The 22,886-nt window shown below is 35.3% G+C and overlaps 1 protein-coding gene across 4 annotated transcripts in view; it reads left to right on the forward strand.

The window, feature by feature from the left end:
- Positions 1-21,593, forward strand: part of RBM39 (RNA binding motif protein 39) — a 30,408-nt gene extending 8,815 nt beyond the window's left edge. Inside the window, exons 5-17 of one of the 4 annotated variants that reach the window (XM_016213146.2) lie at positions 1,049-1,114; positions 1,210-1,263; positions 3,767-3,884; positions 4,268-4,420; positions 6,660-6,797; positions 8,906-8,971; positions 11,729-11,933; positions 12,318-12,395; positions 15,996-16,028; positions 18,451-18,532; positions 19,325-19,430; positions 20,455-20,533; positions 20,631-21,593. In XM_016213146.2, coding sequence (XP_016068632.1) covers positions 1,049-1,114; positions 1,210-1,263; positions 3,767-3,884; positions 4,268-4,420; positions 6,660-6,797; positions 8,906-8,971; positions 11,729-11,933; positions 12,318-12,395; positions 15,996-16,028; positions 18,451-18,532; positions 19,325-19,430; positions 20,455-20,533; positions 20,631-20,731 — 1,279 coding nt within the window. In that variant the 3' untranslated portion in view covers positions 20,732-21,593. Of the gene's footprint in view, positions 1-1,048; positions 1,115-1,209; positions 1,264-3,766; positions 3,885-4,267; positions 4,421-6,659; positions 6,798-8,905; positions 8,972-11,728; positions 11,934-12,317; positions 12,396-15,977; positions 16,029-18,450; positions 18,533-19,324; positions 19,431-20,454; positions 20,534-20,630 lie in introns of all 4 variants that reach the window. The other 3 variants (XM_016213145.2, XM_016213147.2, XM_016213148.2) reach the window with 3 other exon arrangements.
- The last annotated feature ends 1,293 nt before the right edge of the window (positions 21,594-22,886 follow it).

Consider the following 22,886-nt stretch of genomic DNA (forward strand, 5'->3'; position numbering starts at 1 on the left):
TTTAATTCAGTAAATGTATACTTATAATTATTAGTTTGAATTTGAAAGGACCCATTTAATAAAAAATGTATTTAGAACTCTTGGATGTTGTTAGGAACATGTAGAGTTCATGAAAACAAATCCAAATGGTGGGTTGCAGACCACTAGTTACTTCATTTTGTTACCCTTCTGGAAAAGAACAACAGGATGAGCACTAAGGGACATCTGACTGTCTCTAATGTAGTTTGGTCTTTCAAAAGAAAAGGCCCCAAAATTACTGGGCCTTTTTAGAGTTATTTAGGATACAGAGTAAAACTGTATTTTATAATAGTTGCCTTTTTTTCTCTTTTGTGGTGTTTTTCTTATAATAGTTGCCCTTTTTGTTCTTTCTGAAAACACTCCTTTAAGTCAAGTCCTCAAAAAAGAATTTTTTTGAAGAACTTCCTTCACATCTTTACTATGGAATGTTTTTGCCACAAGGAAGTGAAGTATGATGTGCTATATGTGTTTTTATGCAGTCTCTGAGACTTGCTATTAAATGGAAAATTGGACTTCATAATTATGTAAAGAATTAGTCTCATTTTTTAAAGCAAGTTTCTCAAGAAAACATGAATATTGTATATGTACATATGTGTAAACACATGTATCTTCCTGACAAAGGATGTGCAGAGATGCACACCAAATTGTTAACCATAGTTACTTCTGTTGTGAGAAAAATAAGGATGATTTATTTTCACTTTGTGTTTTTTTTAAACCTCAGGAATGTACTCATAAATGTGTAATTTTTAAAAAACTATAGCCTAAAAATAGGAGTGAGCATTTTCAGGATTTTAAAAATTTTGAGGCTATAACCTTTGGTCTTGGCACCTCTCAGTGGTCCAGGATGGATAACTGTAAGAACAGTTTGCCTGGGATAGAGTTAAAAAAAAAAAAAAAGTCTATTTCCTCTTCATATTTGAGGTGGAAAAGAAGCAGCCTAAACAATGTTAAACTTGCTGGAGAGCACATGAACGTGATCTTAGCAAGACCCTAAACCTGTAACTAGTGTAATTTTGTGTTTCCTTTTTAGCTCCGGACCAAAATTTAACAGTGCCATCCGAGGAAAGATTGGGTTGCCTCATAGCGTCAAATTAAGGTTTTTAAACATACTTCTGAATTGTTTAAATTGTTTTTCAAGGAACTAATGTGGTGTACTTGTTTGGGTAACTTCTGAAACTTTTAACTTTGCAGCAGACGACGTTCCCGAAGCAAAAGTCCATTCAGAAAAGACAAGAGCCCTGTGAGGTAGCTGTTGTCACTATTTATTTCTTTAGAACTTCTAGCTTTTATAAAGCTTTTGCGATCTTATGCTGCTGCTAAATTTAATGACATTAAATTGGACCGTATTAAATGCCCTTTTGTAGTACTAGTACTGTTAATGTATTTCTAAATTTTCAATAGCTTTCATTTTAATTTCCTGTAACTAAGAGTGAAGCAGCCCTAGCTAGTTTGGCTCAATGGTTAGAGCATTGGCCTGTGGCCTGAAGGGTCCCAGGTCTGATTCAGGTCAAGGGCACATACCTTGGTTGCAGGCTCAATTCCTGGCCCCCGTTGGGGCATGTGGGGGAGGCAACCAGTCGATTTGTCTCTCACATTGATGTTTCTCCCCACCCACCCCACCCTAAAGCAATGGAGAAAAGATCCTCGGGTGAGGATTAAAAAAGAAAATGAGGCAATAGTTACTATTTTAATGTGTAGATACTATATGTAATCTTCTCTTTTATATTAAACATTTCTTAATGGTAGCTATAGATATCTTTAAATGGACTTGACTCACTGACCTTTGAAATTGATAAGTTTGAGTTATTGAAATCACCTCAGGGAAAGTGGTTATAATAGTCATGAGTTTTATCATTTTGTTCTTGCCTGAGAATAATTTAATTTCCAAAGTCTTAACCAAGTTTACTGGTTTTTAAGTAGTAGTCTTCTGTTCCTGAGTGTTTCTATGGCTTTCTTTCCTTTTAAATAAACACATAAGCCTGTCCATTTACCGTTCTGTCAAGCAACATTTTTTTATGTGGTAGCATTGTTTTTTACCAGTGTTCTGGCTTCCCTTCCAGGGCACCTTTTAGCTTTGATTTATCCCATTATTTGGTATATTCTGATTATTCCAGGATTTGGAAAATACCTTAATTTTTAAAGCTCTCTTTGTAACAGATATTGAGGTTTTTAACTCTTTAATTTAGCTTTATATGAGAAATTTTCCTTTTTAGTTCTCTTTCTCTGGCTTTAATCCAGCTTTGTACCTCTGTTTTGCAGTAATATGTTTTAAATCACTTGCTGATTTCTCAGAGGGGGAGGATGTACCAGAATTTTGTAAGGAGTATTTAAAAAGTATTCCTGAAAATGCTCAAAACGTGGATAAGAGCGTGTTTATGCCTATATCACTTAGAACCTTAACCATATAGTGATATTTTACAATCAATGTGCTTTTTTTTTTTTTTAAAGAAAAAGGTGGGTTTTTTTTAAAACCTTCACCTGAGGATATTTTTTTCCATTGCTTTTCAGAGAGAGTGGAAGGGACAGAGATATATAGAAACTTCAATGTGAGAGAGAGAGACATTGATTGGTTGCCATATGGGCCCCAACTAAGGCCAGGGATCGAGCCCCTAGCCAAGGTGCATTCTCTTGGCTGGAATTGAACCTGGTGGACACTAACCACTGAGCCAAACCAGCTAGGGCTATAATCAATAATGTTAAAAGATACTTTTATTTTCCTTAAAATTTATAAAATTAAATTTCCTCTATTGTGCTCTTATAATTTTCTCTTTTATTTGGGCACTTTAGTTCTTTAAATTGAGAAGTGTAAGGCTTTTTTAATAGTGAGTAAATTGAATCCCATTATTGATATTTGTCTAGATAATTTCCTGCTTTAAATTTTTCCTTTTTTTAAATCCTCGAGAATATTTTTTCTGTTACTTTTTTTAGAGAGAGTGGAAGGGGGAGGGGAGAAGAGAGAAAGAAACACATTGATTGGTTGCTTCCCGCACTCACCCTGACCTGGCCCGGGGAGAGTCAAGCCTGCAACCATGATTACATGCCCTTGGCTGGACTCAAACCTAGGATACTTTAGTCCGTGGACTGATGCTCTAACCACTGTGCCAAACCGGCTAGGGGCACTGCTTTTCATTTTTGATTTGCTTATAGTTATTGTGTCTGTATTCTATATTTATCCAGAAACATTTCTTTGGATACTAATTTGCAGTCTTAGGAAAACCCAATTCTAATTCTAATACAACCACCTCACTGTTACATATGTCTATCTCAGTTTGTTAGATAAAATAAAATTCTTAGTTGTTTTGCTATTTTCTGTTTTACTTTTAAGTTTATCTTTTGTATTTACCAAACTAAATTTCACTTTGCGGTTTTATGGTTTTATTGTGGGGAATCATCCTTCCTACTAAGTTAGGATCAGTCCTATATGTGGCTAGCTGGTTTATATCCTGTTACTCTTACTAAACTTTCAGGCTTCTGTTGACTATTTACAGAAATGGAGAAATTACCATTTGTGAGATTGAGAGGCCAGTGGACTTTTGTCTTAATACCATGTAAAATATTATCAGAAGAAACGTTTAGTAAACTATCATCCTGTTGAAGCAATTGAGTCACATTGAATTACTTCATGGACATTTTCTATAAATCAGGCTTGGGGATTGTGACAAACTAGTTTCATTAAGTTATTTCTGTTTACTGAAAATGTACTTTTAAAAGAATAAGTTATAAATTTCTGTATCTCTTACTCCGTTAGGGAACCTATTGATAATCTAACTCCTGAGGAAAGAGATGCAAGGACAGTTTTCTGCATGCAGCTGGCAGCACGAATTCGGCCAAGGGATTTGGAAGAGTTTTTCTCTACAGTAGGAAAGGTAATCTTAGCCTATTTGCGGAGGTCACATAAGTGGAAATTGCAAACATTTTAATATTTGTCAATATGACATAAAATGGAAGACATCTGAACACCAAACCTTTTGACTTAGAATTTAATTACAGAATTTATTTTTTGTAGCATTTCTATTGTATCTTGCTTGGAAGTTAATAAATGTTGGAGTTGATAAATGTTACCGTGTTATTTACCAAAACATAGAAGATAAAATTTGGCCTACACATGTACTTATTTAATAAAGTTTTAATGGCTTCTACCTTGGCTGCATCAATAATGTACCTCTTCTCTCTTTTTCAAGTTATTATTTATAATGGCTTACATTGGATGGCTGCACAAACAACATTGTATTGTGTGTTTTCTTCTTAGGTTCGAGATGTGAGGATGATTTCTGATAGAAATTCAAGACGGTCCAAGGGAATTGCTTATGTGGAGTTTGTTGATGTTAGCTCAGTGCCTCTAGCAATAGGATTAACTGGCCAACGTGTTTTAGGAGTGCCAATCATAGTTCAGGCATCACAGGTAATTTTTTTCTTGCTTAAGAATTTGATCATTGATGGTAATGGAACCCCACTCTTGGCTTAGTGTTGTGCTGTATTGCTTTGTGCCTTACATAATCACCACTTATTACCTTAAGTTGTACATACTTATTTCGTGAAAAAGACAAGAGTTTGGTCTAGAATTTTATTGATTTTTCTCTTAGTTGTAGATTAAGCATTCAAGAACATGTTTTCCCCTTACAATCTTTCAAATTGAATGATACTTTTTTTGAGAGTATGTTTGTTAAAGCTGGCTACAGTGAAACAAGGAAGGGCTTGGGATAGAAGAAACAACAGGAAAGAGCCAGGTGGGGCTGCTTTGGCTCACTGAGTAGTTAGAAAAACGGGGGCCTTGGAGACAGGTTCAGGATGTTATCGTGGGAGAGCTGCAGCTACCCATTGCTCCCCTAGTTGCAAGAGTTTAGAAGATGCATGCTTGTGGGGTGGGGATGGGGGCGGGAAATGCATTGGCGTCCTCTTGGGGGAGAGAGCACGCGGATTGTGACATTTTTAAGAACTTTAACATTTTTTAGCTCTGGCCGGTGTTGCTCAGTGGTTAGAGCATTGGGCCATGAGCCAAAGGGTCAGGGATTCAATTCCCGGACAAGGGTACATATCTGGGTTGCAAGTTCTATCCCTATAGGGGGCATGCAGGAGGCAACCAATGGATGTGTCTCACATCAGTGTTTCTCTCCTCTTTCTGTCCCCCACCCCCTTCCACTCCAAAAAATAAAATCAATGGGAAAAAAATATCCTTATTCCTTGGGTGAGGATTAAAAAAAAAAAAAGCCTTTATTGAAAAAGAATGTACTCTCAATATCACTGTTACTCAAAATAAAGTATGCTGTCATAAAGGTGCTTATGTCAGTGTAAATCAAACCTCAGTTCAGCTGTCATTTTTTCCAAATCAAGTACCAAAATCAGTTCCCAATTAACATTTCAGCACAAAATCTTTTCCTGTAACAAATTTCCTATTCATCTAGGTCAATAGGAAGTTAAAGTTAAATGAACTGAAAACCTCATTTAGTTTGATGGTTCTCAGCCCTGGTGTCAGGTCAGTCTACACACTATTAGGTTTGTCCTCCATCACAGGAAGTGAACTGACCAATTATTTAACTATTTACATACAATCAAGTAATAAATACCCAATATTAAATAAGAACTCCTAAAATATTAAATAGGACATCATCACCTCCTAGAGATCATAGAGTTAGTAATTTGATTATGGTTATATAAACTTGTTAGCAGTGAAACTGGAATTTCAAATCAGATCTGGTTACAAAGCTTATGCATAACTTCTTAATATTATATATGTCAGATGAAGTAACCAGGTTACTTAGGAGTTACGGAGTATTTCAGTGGTTTTAAAAGCAAACAACATGACTGTAGGTCCTGATGAATCATAATATGTGCTAATTTTTCCACATTTAAATGAACTAAAATATTAATGCCAATTCTGTAGAGAATCAGCAAAGAGGAATTATATTACAATTTGGATTATCTTCAAAAATATTCTTAAACTAGTTTGAAATCTCTTATTTTCAGAAAATACTAGAAATAATAGTTATTTAGAAACTACTCTTAAAATATATTGACTTTAGAGAGGGAGGGAGAAGGGAGAGAAGGAGGGAGGGAGAGAGAAACTATTTGTTCCACTTAGATGCATTTATTGGTTGATTCTTGTATGTTCCCTGACCAGGGATCAAACCCACAACTTGGGTGGCATTATTGGGACAACAATCTAAACAACTGAGCTGCCCGGCCAGGGCCAAACTGCCTCCTGCACCCTCTCCCACTAGGGATCCGAGACCACAACCGGGCATGTGCCCTGACGGAATGGAACTGGCTACCCCTTTGTACATGAGATGATGCCCAACCAACCAAGCCACATCAGCCAGAGCTTTATTCATTTTAATGAATAATGAATGTTTTTAACAATTGCAGGAAACAATCTTATTTTCCACATTAGTGTGTTTGATATCAGGATGCATCAGTATTGAAAAACTTGGCATTTTAACAATTTGTTTGATTTAGTACCATTAATCATAGTCAAGTTAGTGGAATTATACAATATTTGTCCTTTTATGTATGGCTATTACGCTTAGCCTAATTTTGTCACTAGTCTTTGACATGAGTTATTCTGCAAACTGTGTAGGAGGGATTTACCATTTTACTAATTTGTATTCTGTGTAATGCGCATTTTGACTTAATCTAACTTGTAGGCAGAAAAAAACAGAGCTGCGGCAATGGCAAACAATCTACAAAAGGGAAGTGCTGGACCTATGCGGCTTTATGTGGGCTCATTACACTTTAACATAACTGAAGATATGCTTCGGGGGATCTTTGAGCCTTTTGGAAGGGTAAGTTCCAATTTCTTGAAAGGATCAATTTCTTCAATAGGTTCTTGATTCAAATGTAACTAATAATTTTTGTATATCTGTTTTGTTGTCATGTTTTTATAAAATAAACGTTAAGATAGGGGAGGTGATTCTGCAAGGTTTTTGTGACAACTCAATTAAGATTGCCTGAAAGAAGATACCATGTGACGTTAGATACTATTAATACGTTGTTATTTGTAATGATACAGTGAAACGCATAGTGAGTATTAGAATCAATCATTTTTCAAAAATCAACATGAATGATAAAATGCATTTGGAGCAAGAGTGGGTTTTTTTCTTACTGTTTTTTTGTACATTGTATACTTTAGTTTCTTACTGAAAATTTAGGGGTATGTAGAGAAGCTTCTCTACTAAACTAAAGAATAATTAGACTGTTTCTGTTTCTCTCCAGTTCGTCCTTGTTTTAGAATAGACATTTTATTGCAGAATAAATGTTAATAGTAAGTAGACTGTGCTCTGGTTTACAAGATTTCATTTCGTGGTCGTGAATAAAAATCTTGTTTCCTGCTGAACCTTATCTACTAGTAATGTTCATTGCTCTTGCATATATTGTTATTACTTTTTTTCATTACCCCACTTTACCCGTTTGTCAAACTGGTGGTTTTGTTTTTTCATCCTCACCTGAGGATATTTTTCCCATTGCTTTCAGAGAGAGAGAGAGAGAGTGTGTGTGTGTGTGTGTGTGTGTGAGAGAGAGAGAGAGAGAGAGAGAGAAATTGATATGAGACAGATAGATTGGTTGCTTCCCACACATGCCTCGACAGGCTGAGGCTTGAGCCTACAACTGAGGTACATGGCCTTGGTTGGACTCGAACCTGGGACCCTACAGTCTGAAGGCTGACTCTGACTACTAAGCCAAACTGGCTAGGGCTGCTAAACTGTTTAAAGTATCAATAATGGTGAACAGTTATGGTGTTGAGATTGTGAGCGCTTTATTCATAATACACATATACTAATGATACACAGGTCATAAGTGTATGGGTTGATCAGTCAATATAAAATGAGTACATGCCTGCCCGGCCGGGCATGGCTCAGCGGTTGAGCGTCGACCTAGGATCCAGGCAGTCGGGGTTCGATTCCTGGTCAGGGCACATGCCCGGGTTGTGGGTTTCATCAATGACTCTCTCAGCATTGATGTTTCTATCTCTCTCTCTCCCTCTCCTTTCCTCTCTCTGAAATCAATAAAGATATATTTAAAAAATATATATATATATGTATATATTTGTGTATGTGTACACACACACACACACATTCCTGAAGCCACCAGAACATGAAGAAATACGATATGCTGTATCTTAATTTTTCATCTTTTCTGTGTATGGACAGCTATGTTGGGATATTGTGATCTAATTCACAGAGCATACAATTCACCCATCTAAAGTGAACAATTAATTGCTTTTTATTAGATTCAGAGTTGTGCAGTCATCAACTATATCCAGTGTTCTTTTTATTTTATTTTTTTTAAATACATCTTTATTGCTTTCAGAGAGAAGAAGGGGGAGGGAGGGAGGGAGAGAGGAGAAACATCAATGATGAGAGAGTCATCATTGATCGGCTGCCTCCTGCACGCCTCCAACTGGGGATTGAGCCCGCAACCCCGGCATATGTTCTGGCCAGGAATTGAACTGCAATCTCCTGGATTCTAGGCTGATGCTCAGTCCCTGAACCATGCCCAGCCAGGCTCCAGTGTTCTTTTTAAATTCCAACTTTTGGGGGTGTTTATCATGTCTGATATTGAGAATTATTTTTGGTGGTTTTAGCATAATGGAAAAAAAACAAAGATGTTGATTTCATTTCTAACTCCTGATGGTAGTTTACAAAGAACTTTTGGTTTTTACTTGTTTTTGAGGCAAAAGACTAAGATTGTTGGATTTTTTTTCAGCTCACTGCGTGACTTCTTGTTTGGGAAGTTGCTAGGCTTTCAGAAGGTTTTTGGGGATATAGAGGTTGTGGTATGTTTTCAATTATTATGTAGTCGGGGAGAGGGAGATTATTACTCAATCATGTTTCAAGGGAAAAAATTTTTGCCCCCTCCATTTTACTAATGTAATTTTTAAATTTTTTTTTAGATTGAAAGTATCCAGCTCATGATGGATAGTGAAACAGGTCGATCCAAGGGATATGGATTTATTACGGTAAACAATTAACATTATGACTTAAATGTTTTTGATTTAAGCAGCATTAGTAAAATTTCATATTGACATTGGAGAAAGGATGCATGGTTAATATTTTCAAGGGGGTTAAATTAGCTTCCTGTTAATAGCTATTTTTTAGTAGTAATATGTATCCACCAAATGTGAAAGTTTACTCTTGTCCTGTATATGGTCGATTTGCTTAGCCAACTGTTTATATAGTAGAAGTCTCTGACTCCTATATATGGCTTCTTTGATTTATGAATCTTCTTTGTCACATTTTTGTGTGTTGAATGAAGGTCTCTTGGAATTCCATTTTACTTAAAATTCTTTTTATGTCTATGCAGCTTATCACAATGATGACAAATGCCTTGTGTTTCTGGCTAACCATTTATAGCCCGGTCCCCGATTTAAAAAATATATATATACATATATCTCCTTGGGTAAGGATTAAAAAAAGAATCAACCGATGAATGTATAAATAGGTGGAACAAGAAATTGATGTCTGTTTCCCCCTCTTCAACACTCTCTCTAAAACCAATCAATAAAAATATTTAAAATACGGATAGGTCCCATTTTAGTCAAGAAATTATAATTGTCTTGTATTTAAATTTTCATGAAATTTAAACCTATTGTAGTAGAGAATCTATTTTATTGGTCATAGGGATTTTATTTAATATGTGCTGGTGAAAGGAGAAAACTTATTTATAAAACTCTTAACCCACCAACATTTTGTTTTGTTTCTAATAACATTAATGTGGTTATTTTCGTTCCCCCAATAGAAAGTGATGTGGGGTTTTTTAAAAAGGGGATTTAAGGTATAACATTAATTATGTGTAATTGTTCCCATCTCAGTAACAGAATATTACTATTTTTTAGTTTTAGAGACAGAGCGGGGGGGGGGGGGAGAGACATCGATTGGTACTTCCTATTTATGCGTTCATTGGTTGCTTTTTTTTTAATCCTCACTCTAGGATATTTTTTCCATTGCTTTTCAGAGAGAGTGGAAGGGGGGTAGAGGGAGAGAGGGAGATGTGAAAGAGATACATCGATTGGTTGCCTCTTACACGAGCCTTGACAAGGGCCGGCGATCTAGGGCCAGAAAAATTATTTTAAACAGTAAACATTCTTTTTTTTTTTTTTAATACATCTTTATTGATTTCAGAGAGGAAAGGAGAGGGGGAGAGAGAGATAGAAACATCAATGATGAGAGAGTCCTTGATCGAGCCTGCAACCCGTGCATGTGCCCTGACTGGGAATCGAACCCTGATCACCTGGATCCTAGGTCGATGCTTAACCACTGAGCCATGCCTGGCCGGGCTAAACAGTAAACATTCTGATGGGAAAATTAAGCTACAGAATTGATGGGAATATGTTCCTTTCTCCCATTAAATTAAAACCAGAGGGTATCAATTACAGTTTTGCTTTGTTTACATCCTGGAATTAAGAATTTTCATGATTTCATTGGCAAGGAAACGTCACCCAGGGTTTTGTATTAAAAGTAACACCTGACCCAGCCAGGCATGGCTCAGCTATTGAGCATCTACCTGGAATCCAGGAGATCACAGTTCAATTCCAAGTCAGGGCACATGCTCGGGGTATTGGGGCTCCATCTCCAGTTGGGGGTGTGCAGAAGGCACCCGATCAATGATGACTCTCTCTCACCATTGATATTTCTCCCTGTCTCCCTCTACCTTCCTCTCTGAAATCAGTGAAGATATATTTAAAAACAACAATAATAACAACATATGAATGGCCCTGGCCTGCAGGGCTCAATGGTTAGAGTGTTGGCCTGGTCACCAAAGGGTCACAGGTTTGATTCCAGGTTAAGGGCATATACTTGGATTGCAGGTTCCATTCCCTAGTACTGGAGGCAACCAGTTGGTATTTCTCTCTCGCTTGCTGCTCCCTTCTCCTCCCCGCCTCCTTTCTACTCTCTCTGATCAATGGGAAACAATATCCTTGGGTGAGGATTAAATAAATAAAAATAAATAAATAAATAAATAAATAAATAGTATCTGAATGAACTTGAATTTTTTCTGAGCAGTTCACTTTTGTAAGGGTAAAAGCACGATTTAACTTTATCCCAACAAATTAAGAAGGGTTTTGATTTTAAAATTGCTTTTCACATTTTGTTACTTCATTAACGTCTTATAATTGTTTTTGTTTGCTTTCTTTTGTTTTGCTTTGTTTTTCAAACTGTAAGTGAAAGTTTATTTAGATAGGTAGAAGAAGTGAGTCATAGAAGAAATGGGCTCAGGCAGCAAGTTACAGAGGCAAAAGTAGGGCCCTTGGAGCTTAGAGGAAAGAGGAGGAGGGTGATGGGAAAGGTGCTGGTGTGCTCCCAAAAGGGAGTACCTATTTTATCATATTGATATGGGAGATACACATCGCTTGGTTGCCTCCCGCATGCGCCCCGACCAGGGCTGGGGATCCAGCCTGCAACTGCTGAGGCACATGCCCTTTGATGGACTCGAACCTAGGACCCTTCAATCCACAGGCCGATGCTCTAACCACCTGAGCCAAACCGGCCAAGGCCTCTTATCTTGTTATTTTAAATCGCCATGTCAATAATACAGTCTGATCATGTTGCTTGTATTATAACTTGAAGTTTCTACTTGATTATCCACCCAGTTATAATTATTGAATGTAATAGACTTAAAAAGTAAGCATTTCAAAAAAAAAATAGTACACATTTCCTTACCCTGGTTATATATGTAAACTAATCTACTGGACTTTTTACCCCTCTCTCAATTACAGTTTTCTGATTCAGAATGTGCCAAGAAGGCTTTGGAACAACTTAATGGATTTGAGCTAGCAGGAAGGCCAATGAAAGTTGGTCATGTTACTGAACGTACTGATGCTTCCAGCGCTAGCTCATTTTTGGATAGTGATGAACTGGAAAGGACTGGAATTGACTTGGGAACAACTGGTCGTCTTCAGTTAATGGCAAGACTTGCAGAGGGTAAGCTTTTTTAGTGTTGCTAATGTTTTATTATGGCTATGATAAATGAGAAAGGTATGCAGAGTAATAAATGGAAAGTGATTTTGGATTTGGTGTTATCCTTGGGCAGCACATGTATGTAATTTCATTGATGAGGTTCCTTGCCTTAAAGTTCTAATGGAATCTACTTGATGGTGGTGCATTTTTTAGTACCATAGTTATGTTACAGGATTCCTTCTGCTTTCTATAAAAATATGCTCACACTTCAGAATAAATTCAGTTGTAGCTCTTACACTATATGCTGCTTGTAATGTCTTTTATTGGAGTGACTTTGGTAGTAAGCGCTCAGAAAATGTGTTTTTCTGCTTTTAACATATTCAGGATTTAAGACCTATTCTTTTACAGGTACAGGTTTGCAGATCCCACCAGCAGCACAGCAAGCTCTACAAATGAGTGGCTCTTTGGCATTTGGTGCTGTGGCAGGTAGGAATTGAATCTTTTCTAATTTGAAGTCATTGTTTTTTCACCTAATTCGAAAATTTGCCAAATTTTTGCATTTAAAATTAAGGACTTACTGAGAATTCAATTCATCAAGTACTTATAGCCTATAGATTTCAAATTTCCTATAAGAAAGTAGAGATATGGGACAGAATTATTTACTAATTAAAATAAGTTATCAGGGTATTACTATTGAACCCTGCACACCAATTTTAGCTTAAATTGTAATTGTAATCTATACCTTTAAAAATACATCACTTTTATTAGAGACCAAAATGCTTATATTGCCTTAAAGAAAAGAATGTTTCTTTGTAATATTTAAGTTCAGAAAACTATCAGAGGCCTTTAAATCAAGCTTTATTAAAGTGATTGTAGTACAATAGTGCCCAGTAAACTGCCTGGTAAACTGCTTTTCTGAATAGTATACATTGTTTTTGAGATGTTGAGCTTAGGGAATAAAGTTCCTGTGGAGGGCAGAAAGGGAGGAAAGCCTTGGCAGTTCATTCCACTTACGTAACAAGGTGTTTGGTTTATGAAAGACATGGTCTTCCTGTCTTTTATGACTTAATTATGTGAATTTGTCTTAATGAACCTTGACATCAGCCCGTATTTACAAGCTAGCATAACATTTAATTTTGAAATGTTGAAGACTTGGCTTTTAGAACATGTAAGAACCATTTGTATTGTGAACCCTGTATGACAGGAAGTACTTATTCCAAGAAAGTATGGCAATTTCTATTAGGAATTGGTCCTTTGACCTTGTCTACAAAGTGAGACTGCAATATATAAAACGTATGACATACATACACCTCAAACTAATACAACGCTGGATGTCAATTATAATTGAATAATAAAAATTTTTTTAACAAGGAAAGAAATTGGATATGATGCAACTGAATGAATCTATACCCCCAAAAAAGTTCATGTGGTTTTTTTCATGATTTCCTTTTAAATTGAAAGCTCATTATCTAATTAATGGAGAGGATAATTTTCTACTTTTATATTCCTTGTCATTATTTAGAGGGAGGGGGTGCTTTTCAGTGTTTTCCTTTTTAATGGATATCCAAAAGTTTGTGAGGAGTATCTTTAGAAAACCTGCCTTTAGCTTTCTGTGCTTACTGTCAAATTGAGCAATTTATTTTGAAATCTGATAGGTAGTTATTCTCTAAAATTTCGGACAAAACCATGCCAAGTGTGGTTGAAAAGATCACAACCATTATTTATTTATTTATTTTGAAAATTTGACTTGAAGGCTTTTTCTGTATTGCTTCCCATTGTTCAGGGCATCCTTTCATTAATTTAGAAAATGTTTTATTTTTCACCATATTCTAGATATTTCACTAAAGACTAGTGAACAAGATTTAAGATTTGTTCCCTGCCTTCAGGGATTTGATGCAGTGACATACGAGTGATTTCTAAACAATCTTAGGTTATATCCTGGATGATATATCAAATATGTTGATTTGGTCTTCTTCATAAACAGTATCTTCACCTAAATGAAGTTTTTAGACGTTACTACCTTCGGTGTTTATTTCTCCTATCATACATGATTACACCTCCCTTGCCTCTTCCCTGTGGAGCTGATATTAAGGCTGGCTGGCTGTGATCAACTAAAATTCAAAACGTCCACGTGGGTTGCTGAAAATAGTGATTATTTAGCTGTGTATTTGTTATCCCCCCTTTTAAGTGTTTGTTGACATGATTTAAAGTTTTTTGATTCTGTTTTTTTATACTTTTCATAAATTGTATTGCTACTGAGTTAATACTTAATTTATAGGTAAATATGAATGTAACTGGTTATTTTTTTCTCCAGTCATTATTAAAACCTCATCACTACATCCACATGCTTTTTTATTAAAAGAGAGAAACATCCACATGTGAAACATCTGTCAGCTGCCTCCCACACGCCCCCTACTGGGGGCTCAGCTGGAAACCCAGGCATGTGCTGTGACCTGGATGGGATGGCGGTCAACCAACTGAGCCACTGTGGCTGGGCTCCACATGTTTTTATTCTGGAAGGTTAACAGATAGGGTCAGTCTTTACTTTTATGAAACCCATGCTTTATTTTCTAACTTGTCACAACAAGTGATGTGAAAGATCATCAAAAATTTATTTCTGAAAAGAAAGCATGATTTTAAATATTCATGTCTTATTTGTTTCCAAGTGTCAGAGTTCTTGGTCAGATTTGAAAACACTTTAAAACAAGTTCTTGGCAACCTCCAAATTAGTCTTGGTCACCTTGATATTTCTCTGGCCATAAGCTTGGGATCAGAAAGGCATATAAAAAGTCATCTTCATTTTTGAAATTTTTATAGGGATTTATATACACTTAAGATAGCATGGATTTCTGATATCTATACATTTTCCCCCATTTTAGGAAAAAAAGACAAATTGTGTTATAATTTAAAGTTTATTGACAATGTTCCTATGGTCATATCTTCAAGTTCCTTCAGTATACACCAGTTAAATTTCTTCAACTCCTTGAGATGGCAATTTTGAGCACCTAGAACCCAGGTATACTTATATCCCAATATAACTTGGGCTGCAGATCCCATTTAGTTTTTTCCCATGTTTACGATCATTTTCAGTTACTCAGCAAAAAACCCAAATGGTAATAAAGTGTTGCAGTTGAATCACGTGTTAACAAAAATTGGGTATTGAATCTAAACAATTTCTATATTGTATAATTCTGTAACTCCACCTTCAAGATAGCTTTCAACACTGGCATTTTCTTTACTATTCAGATTTGCTGCTGTTTTCACTTGTTAGCAGCTTTCTCTTAACTTGCCTTTTGGTATAGAAATATTAATGATTACATGAAAAAGATATTGGTGAAAATTCCCATTCTCTTTATTTTTAATTATTTTAATACTGACTAGGTGCTTAAATTTTCTGTATTTCATAGATTATGGTAAACTCAATTAAATTTTATTCCTGCCTCATTAAATTTCCAGACTAGGCCATGAAACCAGACCAAATAAAATTCATTCTCCGGGCTGGACTTGACTCTACTTAATCGTAAAAGCACTTTGAAAAAGTAATTAAGTTAGAATGGTGTGTTTTCCACTGGTGTTATTCTTACTGCTTAATTGGTAGATTAGTGAAAGTGTTTATTACAGCTGTTTGATATGTATTATTGCAGGGTTACTATTTAAAAGTTTAAAAGACTTATTTCCACTGATAGAATAATAAATAGTTGTATATCCCAAGTACTTGGAATTGAATTCTCAAGATCAGGGTTTTCATGTATTTTCTGACCGGTGTGCTTCCCTTTCCCCATTTCCCATTATTCCCATGTGTAGAATAGTGTAGTGGAATGCATTTGAGATGTGGAAGAATATTTAACTAGGAATAGGAAGAGAGAGGCATGTAAGTTTCCTAGGATAGGAGGAAATAAGAAGGCCCCAAAGCCTTGCCAATGAGGAATGGGGAAGGAGGTTTGGCTGCCAGGTTTTACTATAAGTTCATTTTCATAAACCCTGCTCCAGTAGTCCTCTTTTATTAATGCTTTCCTGACATTTACCCTGTTAGTTGAGGCTCTTCATTGTTCCTGCACTGAGCTGTAGAATTCTCTTTTGTTATAGATTTGCAAACAAGACTTTCCCAACAGACTGAAGGTGAGTTGAGTTTTTTATTTGTCTTTGAAATAAATGTAAATGTAGCAAGATATAGTTGTTTATATTTATTATTGTACTTTTGTACATTATTTTGGATCCAATTTTGGCAGAATGACACACACACAATATGTTCCAGAAGGCCTAATCCAAATTATTACAATTGCATGGATAAGAAAATGCCTGCTTTTTTTAGTTTTAGCTTGCTTAGAATTATTTTAAGCCTTTTATGCTTATTTTTGTGTAGTGATTCTTACTAAGTTTTACATAAAAGTCAGAAAATGAAATTTGTTATTTAGATAGACAAATGTTTCAGAACATAGTCTGTGAACCTAATATAAGATTAGGAAAAACTGGCTGTAACTCCAGTGATTTGTATATTCAGTACCAAGTAATGAGAGAATTATCGAGAACAAAATTGCATGCAGATTTCAGAGATTGAAATGATTTATGAAGTAGACTATTTTTTCTTGTTTTTAATTGACACATAAATATCCGCCATTTGATAGAGCCATTTTCTGTTGAGCAAATTGAGTATCCATCTTTTATAGGGTATACTTAAAGTTGTTTAGGGAAATGATTCTGTGTGAGAAAGATCTACCATGTTCTTAGTCAGGAATTAAATGTATAATTTTTCTGGCAAGTTTTCAATCCTTTTTTTCCTAACAGATTTTTTAAAGTTGAACTAGTGAATTTTTCTGTTAATGCTATTTCTCTGCTGAATTTGTATTCTGCATTCATCTGGGTTGAGTTGTAATAGTTCTATCATACATTTTCTAAATATTTTTCAATGTTCATAGTATATTATCATAGTTAATTTGAGGAAGTGGAAAAGTAAAATTCTCAATAATTTGTAATGACCTTCTAGTTTTCCCCCCAAGCATTCTTTCATTTATTTATGATAAGGTCACAGCAGACTTTATTTATTTAAAATGTTTTTATTGATTTCAGAGGGAGAGGAAAGGAGAGAAGGAGAGAGAGAAAAACATCAATGATGAGAGTCACTGATTGGCTGCCTCTTACACACCCCCTGCTGGGGATTGACTTTGAAACCAGGGCATATGCCCATGACTGGGAATCACACCGTGACCTCTAGGTTCATGGATCAATACTCAACCAGTGAGCCACACTGGCCGGGCAGGCTTTATATTTTAACTGTAATACAAAGTACTGTTGCATTTTTAACTTCCCCAGCAGAGTTTGACATCTATTAGTTACTTTAGCATTTTTATTTTAATATAAAGTTTTATGAAAGGAAACTACTTATTGAAATAAAAAGTAAGCAAAAAAGCACTGGTAATTCTATCAGAAACTATTTTTTATGATGTATATCATGCACAGCCATCATTTTTTTCAAAGGAATATTTGATACTTCCTCAGATGAACGTTTAATTATCATAATTTCTAATGCACTTGTTTTATCCTTAGCTTTGTTTGTTATGTATTGGAATGAAATTTGGTCAAATGTTATGATTACGGTGAGTTGTGTAACAGCTACTGGTAATGTTTTATAAACCACATAAAAACAATAGAGCAGCTGTCTTGGACAATGCTCTCACTTCAAACTTAAAACCAATATGGGTTTTAAATGCTGAGCTTTAATGTTAGTGTTCAGTAGTTTTTTATTTTTTAATATAATGAATATTATAGTCTGTTATTTTAAAATATTAGTTTGATTTTGTAATAGAATTTATAATCCTAGGATATTAATTCTTAAATGCTTGGGGTAGTTTTATGTATCTTATTTTTAAAACTTAATCCTTTTATAGTGTTTATGTGTTTTTAAAAATAAGTAACTATATATTCATGGGTAGAACCCTAAGAAGTGCAATAGGTTATATATTTATTTGGCACTTTATTTATTCATGTTGGAGGTGGGAGGGTGGAGAGAGAAACACCCATTTTTGTTCTACTTACCCATTCCTTGCTTGCTGCTGCTTTGTGTCCTGACGGGAGATCAAACCCACAACTGTGGCATATTGCGACAACCCTGTAAGCAACTGAGCCACCCAGCAGGGCCTTATTTGGCATTTTAAAGATTGTATTTTCATTATCTCCTGTTTCTCAGGGTATTAAACTTCAGCAGTTTTACAAAGTCAATCTTCAGTTTTAGCCTTTGTATTTCTGGATTGATTTGTGTTGATATTTATATAATTGAAGTTTAATTACACGTAAAGTTTAATTTCTCTTGTGAAAACAAAACTCCCAACTTTCTCAAGATCGTTCACTTCAAATGTTGCCTCAATTTTCTGGCAACTAAAATGGGTACTGTTACATACTTTGATAGCATTATTAAATAAGGTAAATTAGTGAAGTGGCTGGGTTGACTATACCCTAGTTTCACACTTTGGATTTAGTGGGTTTTTTGTTTTTGTGTTATTCTGATGCATTTTCCATGAAACTAATTTCCCTCTCTTTTTTTTAGCTTCAGCTCTAGCTGCAGCTGCCTCTGTCCAACCTCTTGCAACACAGTGTTTTCAACTCTCTAACATGTTTAACCCTCAAACGTAAGTGATATACTTTGGTCAAGTTCAAACCCTTAGGATGTTTCCATGTATTTCATAGTTCAAATAGTTCAACAGTTTTGATCCTTTTAACACAGTTTTTATGTGCATTGCTGGTTATTTTCTTTGGATATGTTTGTAAGATTGGAATTGAAAGCTATGCAGATTTTATATTTTCCATTTATGTCTAAGTACTATACTATAGTTTGTATCAGTATTTATTGTGATCATCAGTTTACTCTTTTATCAGTTCTGGGCTTTGAAATTTTAAGCTTCAGTCTAATAGCAGAAAGTTATCTTTTAAAATTTTCTTTTGATTAGTGTTTGCTGTGAATTAGGAATATTTTTTTCCTACCTAGAATTCCATTTATTAATCAGTTCACATCTTTGTTTTTTTGTTCAGTTAATTTGATAAATCAAACATTATATTTGAGGAAACATGTTTTAATAATTTATAACATCCTGTTTTGTTTATATTAGTTCATAGTTTACCATAGAAAGAGCTTTGGAGTCTTGTATTTTGTTAGTTTTGTCTATGAAATGGTGATAAGCTGTTGGTAAAGTATCATTTGAAAAATGTTAATAAACTATTTAACTGACAATGTTAAAAATTTACAGCCTTGGTTAGAAACAGTGTTTTATATCTTTTTCATTTCCTCCAGTTCCCTATACCTGCTAACAGTGATTTTTTTAAATTAAAAGAATGCATATTTTAAAAGGTTTATGCAGATGAGAATATATGTAACATTTTTTAAGATTGAATAGTGTCTAATAAAGCTTAATACTTTCCTACAGAGAAGAAGAAGTTGGATGGGATACAGAGATTAAGGATGATGTGATTGAAGAATGTAATAAACACGGAGGAGTTATTCATATTTATGTTGACAAAAATTCAGCTCAGGTATTTTGCTCTTTTTAATAAGCAGAAATGTTGCTCTCTTTGTCTTAAACTTCATAGATACTTGGGGCGTATTATGATCATTGTCTTTCCTTAGAGTGTTTTTTCCTGAAAGCTTCGAATACCTACTGAATATACACCCCTCAAAGTGACACTTGGAAAGTAGTTGAGGATTAGACCAGTAGTGTAGTGTTGGTGGTTCATATTGAAATGTTGTTGTGAAGTCCTGGCATGTTAATAATACCTTGTTGACCATAAGTTAACTCGTGTCTGCACTGATATTAATTTAAGCAATTTTAAGGTCTGAAAGTAATGTAGATATTTTTTGTTTTTGTATCCTCATCTGAGGATATTTTTCCATTGCTTTTCAGAGAGAGGGAGGGAGGGGGAGAGAGAGAGGGAGAGACACATCGAATGGTTGCATCACGAATACACCCGACCAGGGCTGGGGATCGAGCCTAGAACCGAGGTACGTTCCCTTGGTCAAAATCTAACCAGAAGACCCTTCAGTCTGCAGGCCAATGCTCTAAGCAGTGAGCCATACCTGCTAGAGCGCAATGTAGAGTTTTAAAAGAGCACTCTTGATTGTTTTCTTACTTATCTTTGTTTAGGCTCAGATTATAAGAGGTGTGAGATATGAGCCACTTCACTGTTCCGCACTTATTTTTGGTTGTCCCTCTAAATGTAAGATATGACGGAATAAAGTACATTTAAGTTTGTTTAGATGCTTTCATTTAATATTCAGGCACGGAAAAGTAGCTGTCTCCCTGGGGAGTTCTGGCTCAAATTAGCTGGTCAGTAGGGTGTTCATTTTTCAGCAGCTTTCAAACCCTAGAGAAAAGCTAGTACAGGGCAAGTCTTTGAGCGAATAAAACCTTTCCGATAAAATTCCAGGTGTACACAGTTAGCTAGTAAAACAATTACATGGTTATAGAACACTTGAGTTTTTCTATAGGCAGCTTGAATATGCCTATTCAGATTCACGCTGTTTATGGCAATGCCCTTACCTTTTTTGGTTGTATTTTAGGGCAATGTGTATGTGAAGTGCCCATCAATTGCTGCAGCCATTGCTGCTGTCAATGCATTGCATGGCAGATGGTTTGCTGGTGAGTTTGATTTTTTTTTTTCCTCCTAAGTGATTATTAAGGCTCTAATTAATCTAAGTGGAGATGTTAAACTTCCAATATCTGTTTCTTTCAACAGGTAAAATGATAACAGCGGCATATGTACCTCTTCCAACTTATCACAACCTCTTTCCTGATTCTATGACAGCAACACAACTACTGGTTCCAAGTAGACGATGAAGGAAGATATAGTCTCTCATGTACATAGCTCTTTTTCTTTGAGAATTCATCTTGAGTTATCTTTTATTTAGATAAAAATAAAGAGGCAAGGGTCTACTGTCATTTGTATACAATTCCTGTTACCGTGAAAAAATAAAAATGTTAACAGGAATGCAGTGTGCTCATTCTCCCTAACTAGCAAATCCCACTGTATACAAAACTGTTCTCTTGTTCTGCCTTTTAAATGTACATGTAGAAAATTACATTAAGGATCTATAGGAATAGCTTTAGGCAAACAAATGTGCTTAATGTAAAAAGGCAGACAGGGATATAATGTTTTTAATGTTTCATTTCAGAAGCCTCACTTTTTACACAGCAGTTACATTTCACATTTTCACTGATGTTGATATTGGCTAATGGTTTAGCAGAGGTTTCTGAAATACACACTTAGTGTTTGGAAATTCAAGACAGCTAAAGGGCTGTTTGATTAACATCTCATCTTGCACTCTGATCAATTGGCAAGAAAAGATTTCAAAATTACATTTCTGAATGGTTTTCAATTAATGTATCTGTAAAAGTTTCTTTGTAAATATGTGTTCTGGTGTGTCTAAGATTCCAAACAAAATGATCCCTGCATTTCCTCAAGATGTTTAGTGACAGTTTGGTAAGCAAAGCAGTCTGAGCAAGAAATAGGAAATGCAGAAATAGGTTTTGTCTGGTTGCATATAATCTTTGCTCTTTTTAAGCTCTGTGAGCTCTGAAATATATTTTTGGGTTACTTCAGTGTGTTTGACAAGACAGCTTGATATTTCTATCAAACAAATGACTTTCATATTGCAACAATCTTTGTAAGAACCACTCAAATAAAATTCTCTTAAAAAGGCCACAAGAAATCTTCATTTTTGAAATGTGTTAAAGTCATAGAAACATGAAAATAGAATATTAGTTTTAGTTTCTTTGACTTTTAGTAGTTATTTGGTGTTTGCCTTTGGAAAAATTCTTAGCAAAGTCTGGAAAACCTCTTGCCCTCAAGTTGTCTGTACATTCCTGCGTATCACTATATCTTGGCACTGTACTTATTTAGGGTAATGTATTAAAACTGATTTATTAAAAAAAAAGTTTCATCCAGGCCTTAAACTTGGGCATTGTTAAGTTTTCTGTGTTGTCTGGACATCCTTGCGAAAAAATGCTTTACTATTGAAAAGTAAATATGGAACAAAAAATGGAGTAAGTACAAGCTGATTTCCCAAATTAATGCATTTGTTACTTTATTAGGGGATTTTGAGCTTTAACTTGGGTAGTGAGCCATCACCATTTATACCCTGAACTCTGATTCAAGTTGTGTCTAGGTTGAACCTTTGGGTAGGCAGTGTTGCTCCTACTGGAATGATAACCTTTAAATACTGATTTCCTTACCTCATTTCTGTTTCTGCTGCATTGATTTATTAGCATTGAGGCACAGGTTTTATACTATTTATTTAGATACCTAATCAACTTGAATATGGAGGCATCACAATTTTCTACCAACCCTTTTGGATGAGTAGTTTAGTCCAAAATTGCTTCAGTTATTTAACCTGAAGAAAAGTTTCAAGATTAAAGTTTTTATTTTTTCAACACTGGGCAGCAGTGTTTCTTGGGGCTGACTTATACTGTCAGTTATTTTTTCTTTCCAAATTAAGTTTTTTATTCTTGAATCAAGTCCTGGTTCTGTCTCAGGTTGTCTCATTCCAGCAAAGGTGGCCGTATCATCTTTATTATGTAAGGCAACAGAATGAAATTTGGGTTGTAAATGATGTTCAAAGTAAATGGTAAGGGTTTGGCAACTCAAATAGTTGATGCATAGAAAGGAGTTCAGATTGCCATTGAGTGAAATCCTTCAAGTAAGACAGCATCCTACTCTTCGGAAAATCTGTAGCTGCTATTGCTATTCTGGTAGTGTCCCTGATTTTGGTTGTGTCCCATGTCCCCAAAATATTTCAGTCTAGTTTCTTATAAACATTGCCATTTACTAAGAACCTAGCCAATTACAGTAGAACCTTGGTTCTTGAACTTAATTCTAAGTTCTGGAACTTCTCGAAAACCGAAGCATTTTCCCCTATTAGAAATAATGTAAACTGAATGCCGTTCTAGACCACCCCCGCAATTCTGTTTAAACCTTTTTTTTATCCTCCCTTTA

Source organism: Miniopterus natalensis, chromosome 7 (assembly GCF_054644295.1).
Source record: "Miniopterus natalensis isolate mMinNat1 chromosome 7, mMinNat1.hap1, whole genome shotgun sequence".
NCBI lineage: Eukaryota > Metazoa > Chordata > Mammalia > Chiroptera > Miniopteridae > Miniopterus > Miniopterus natalensis.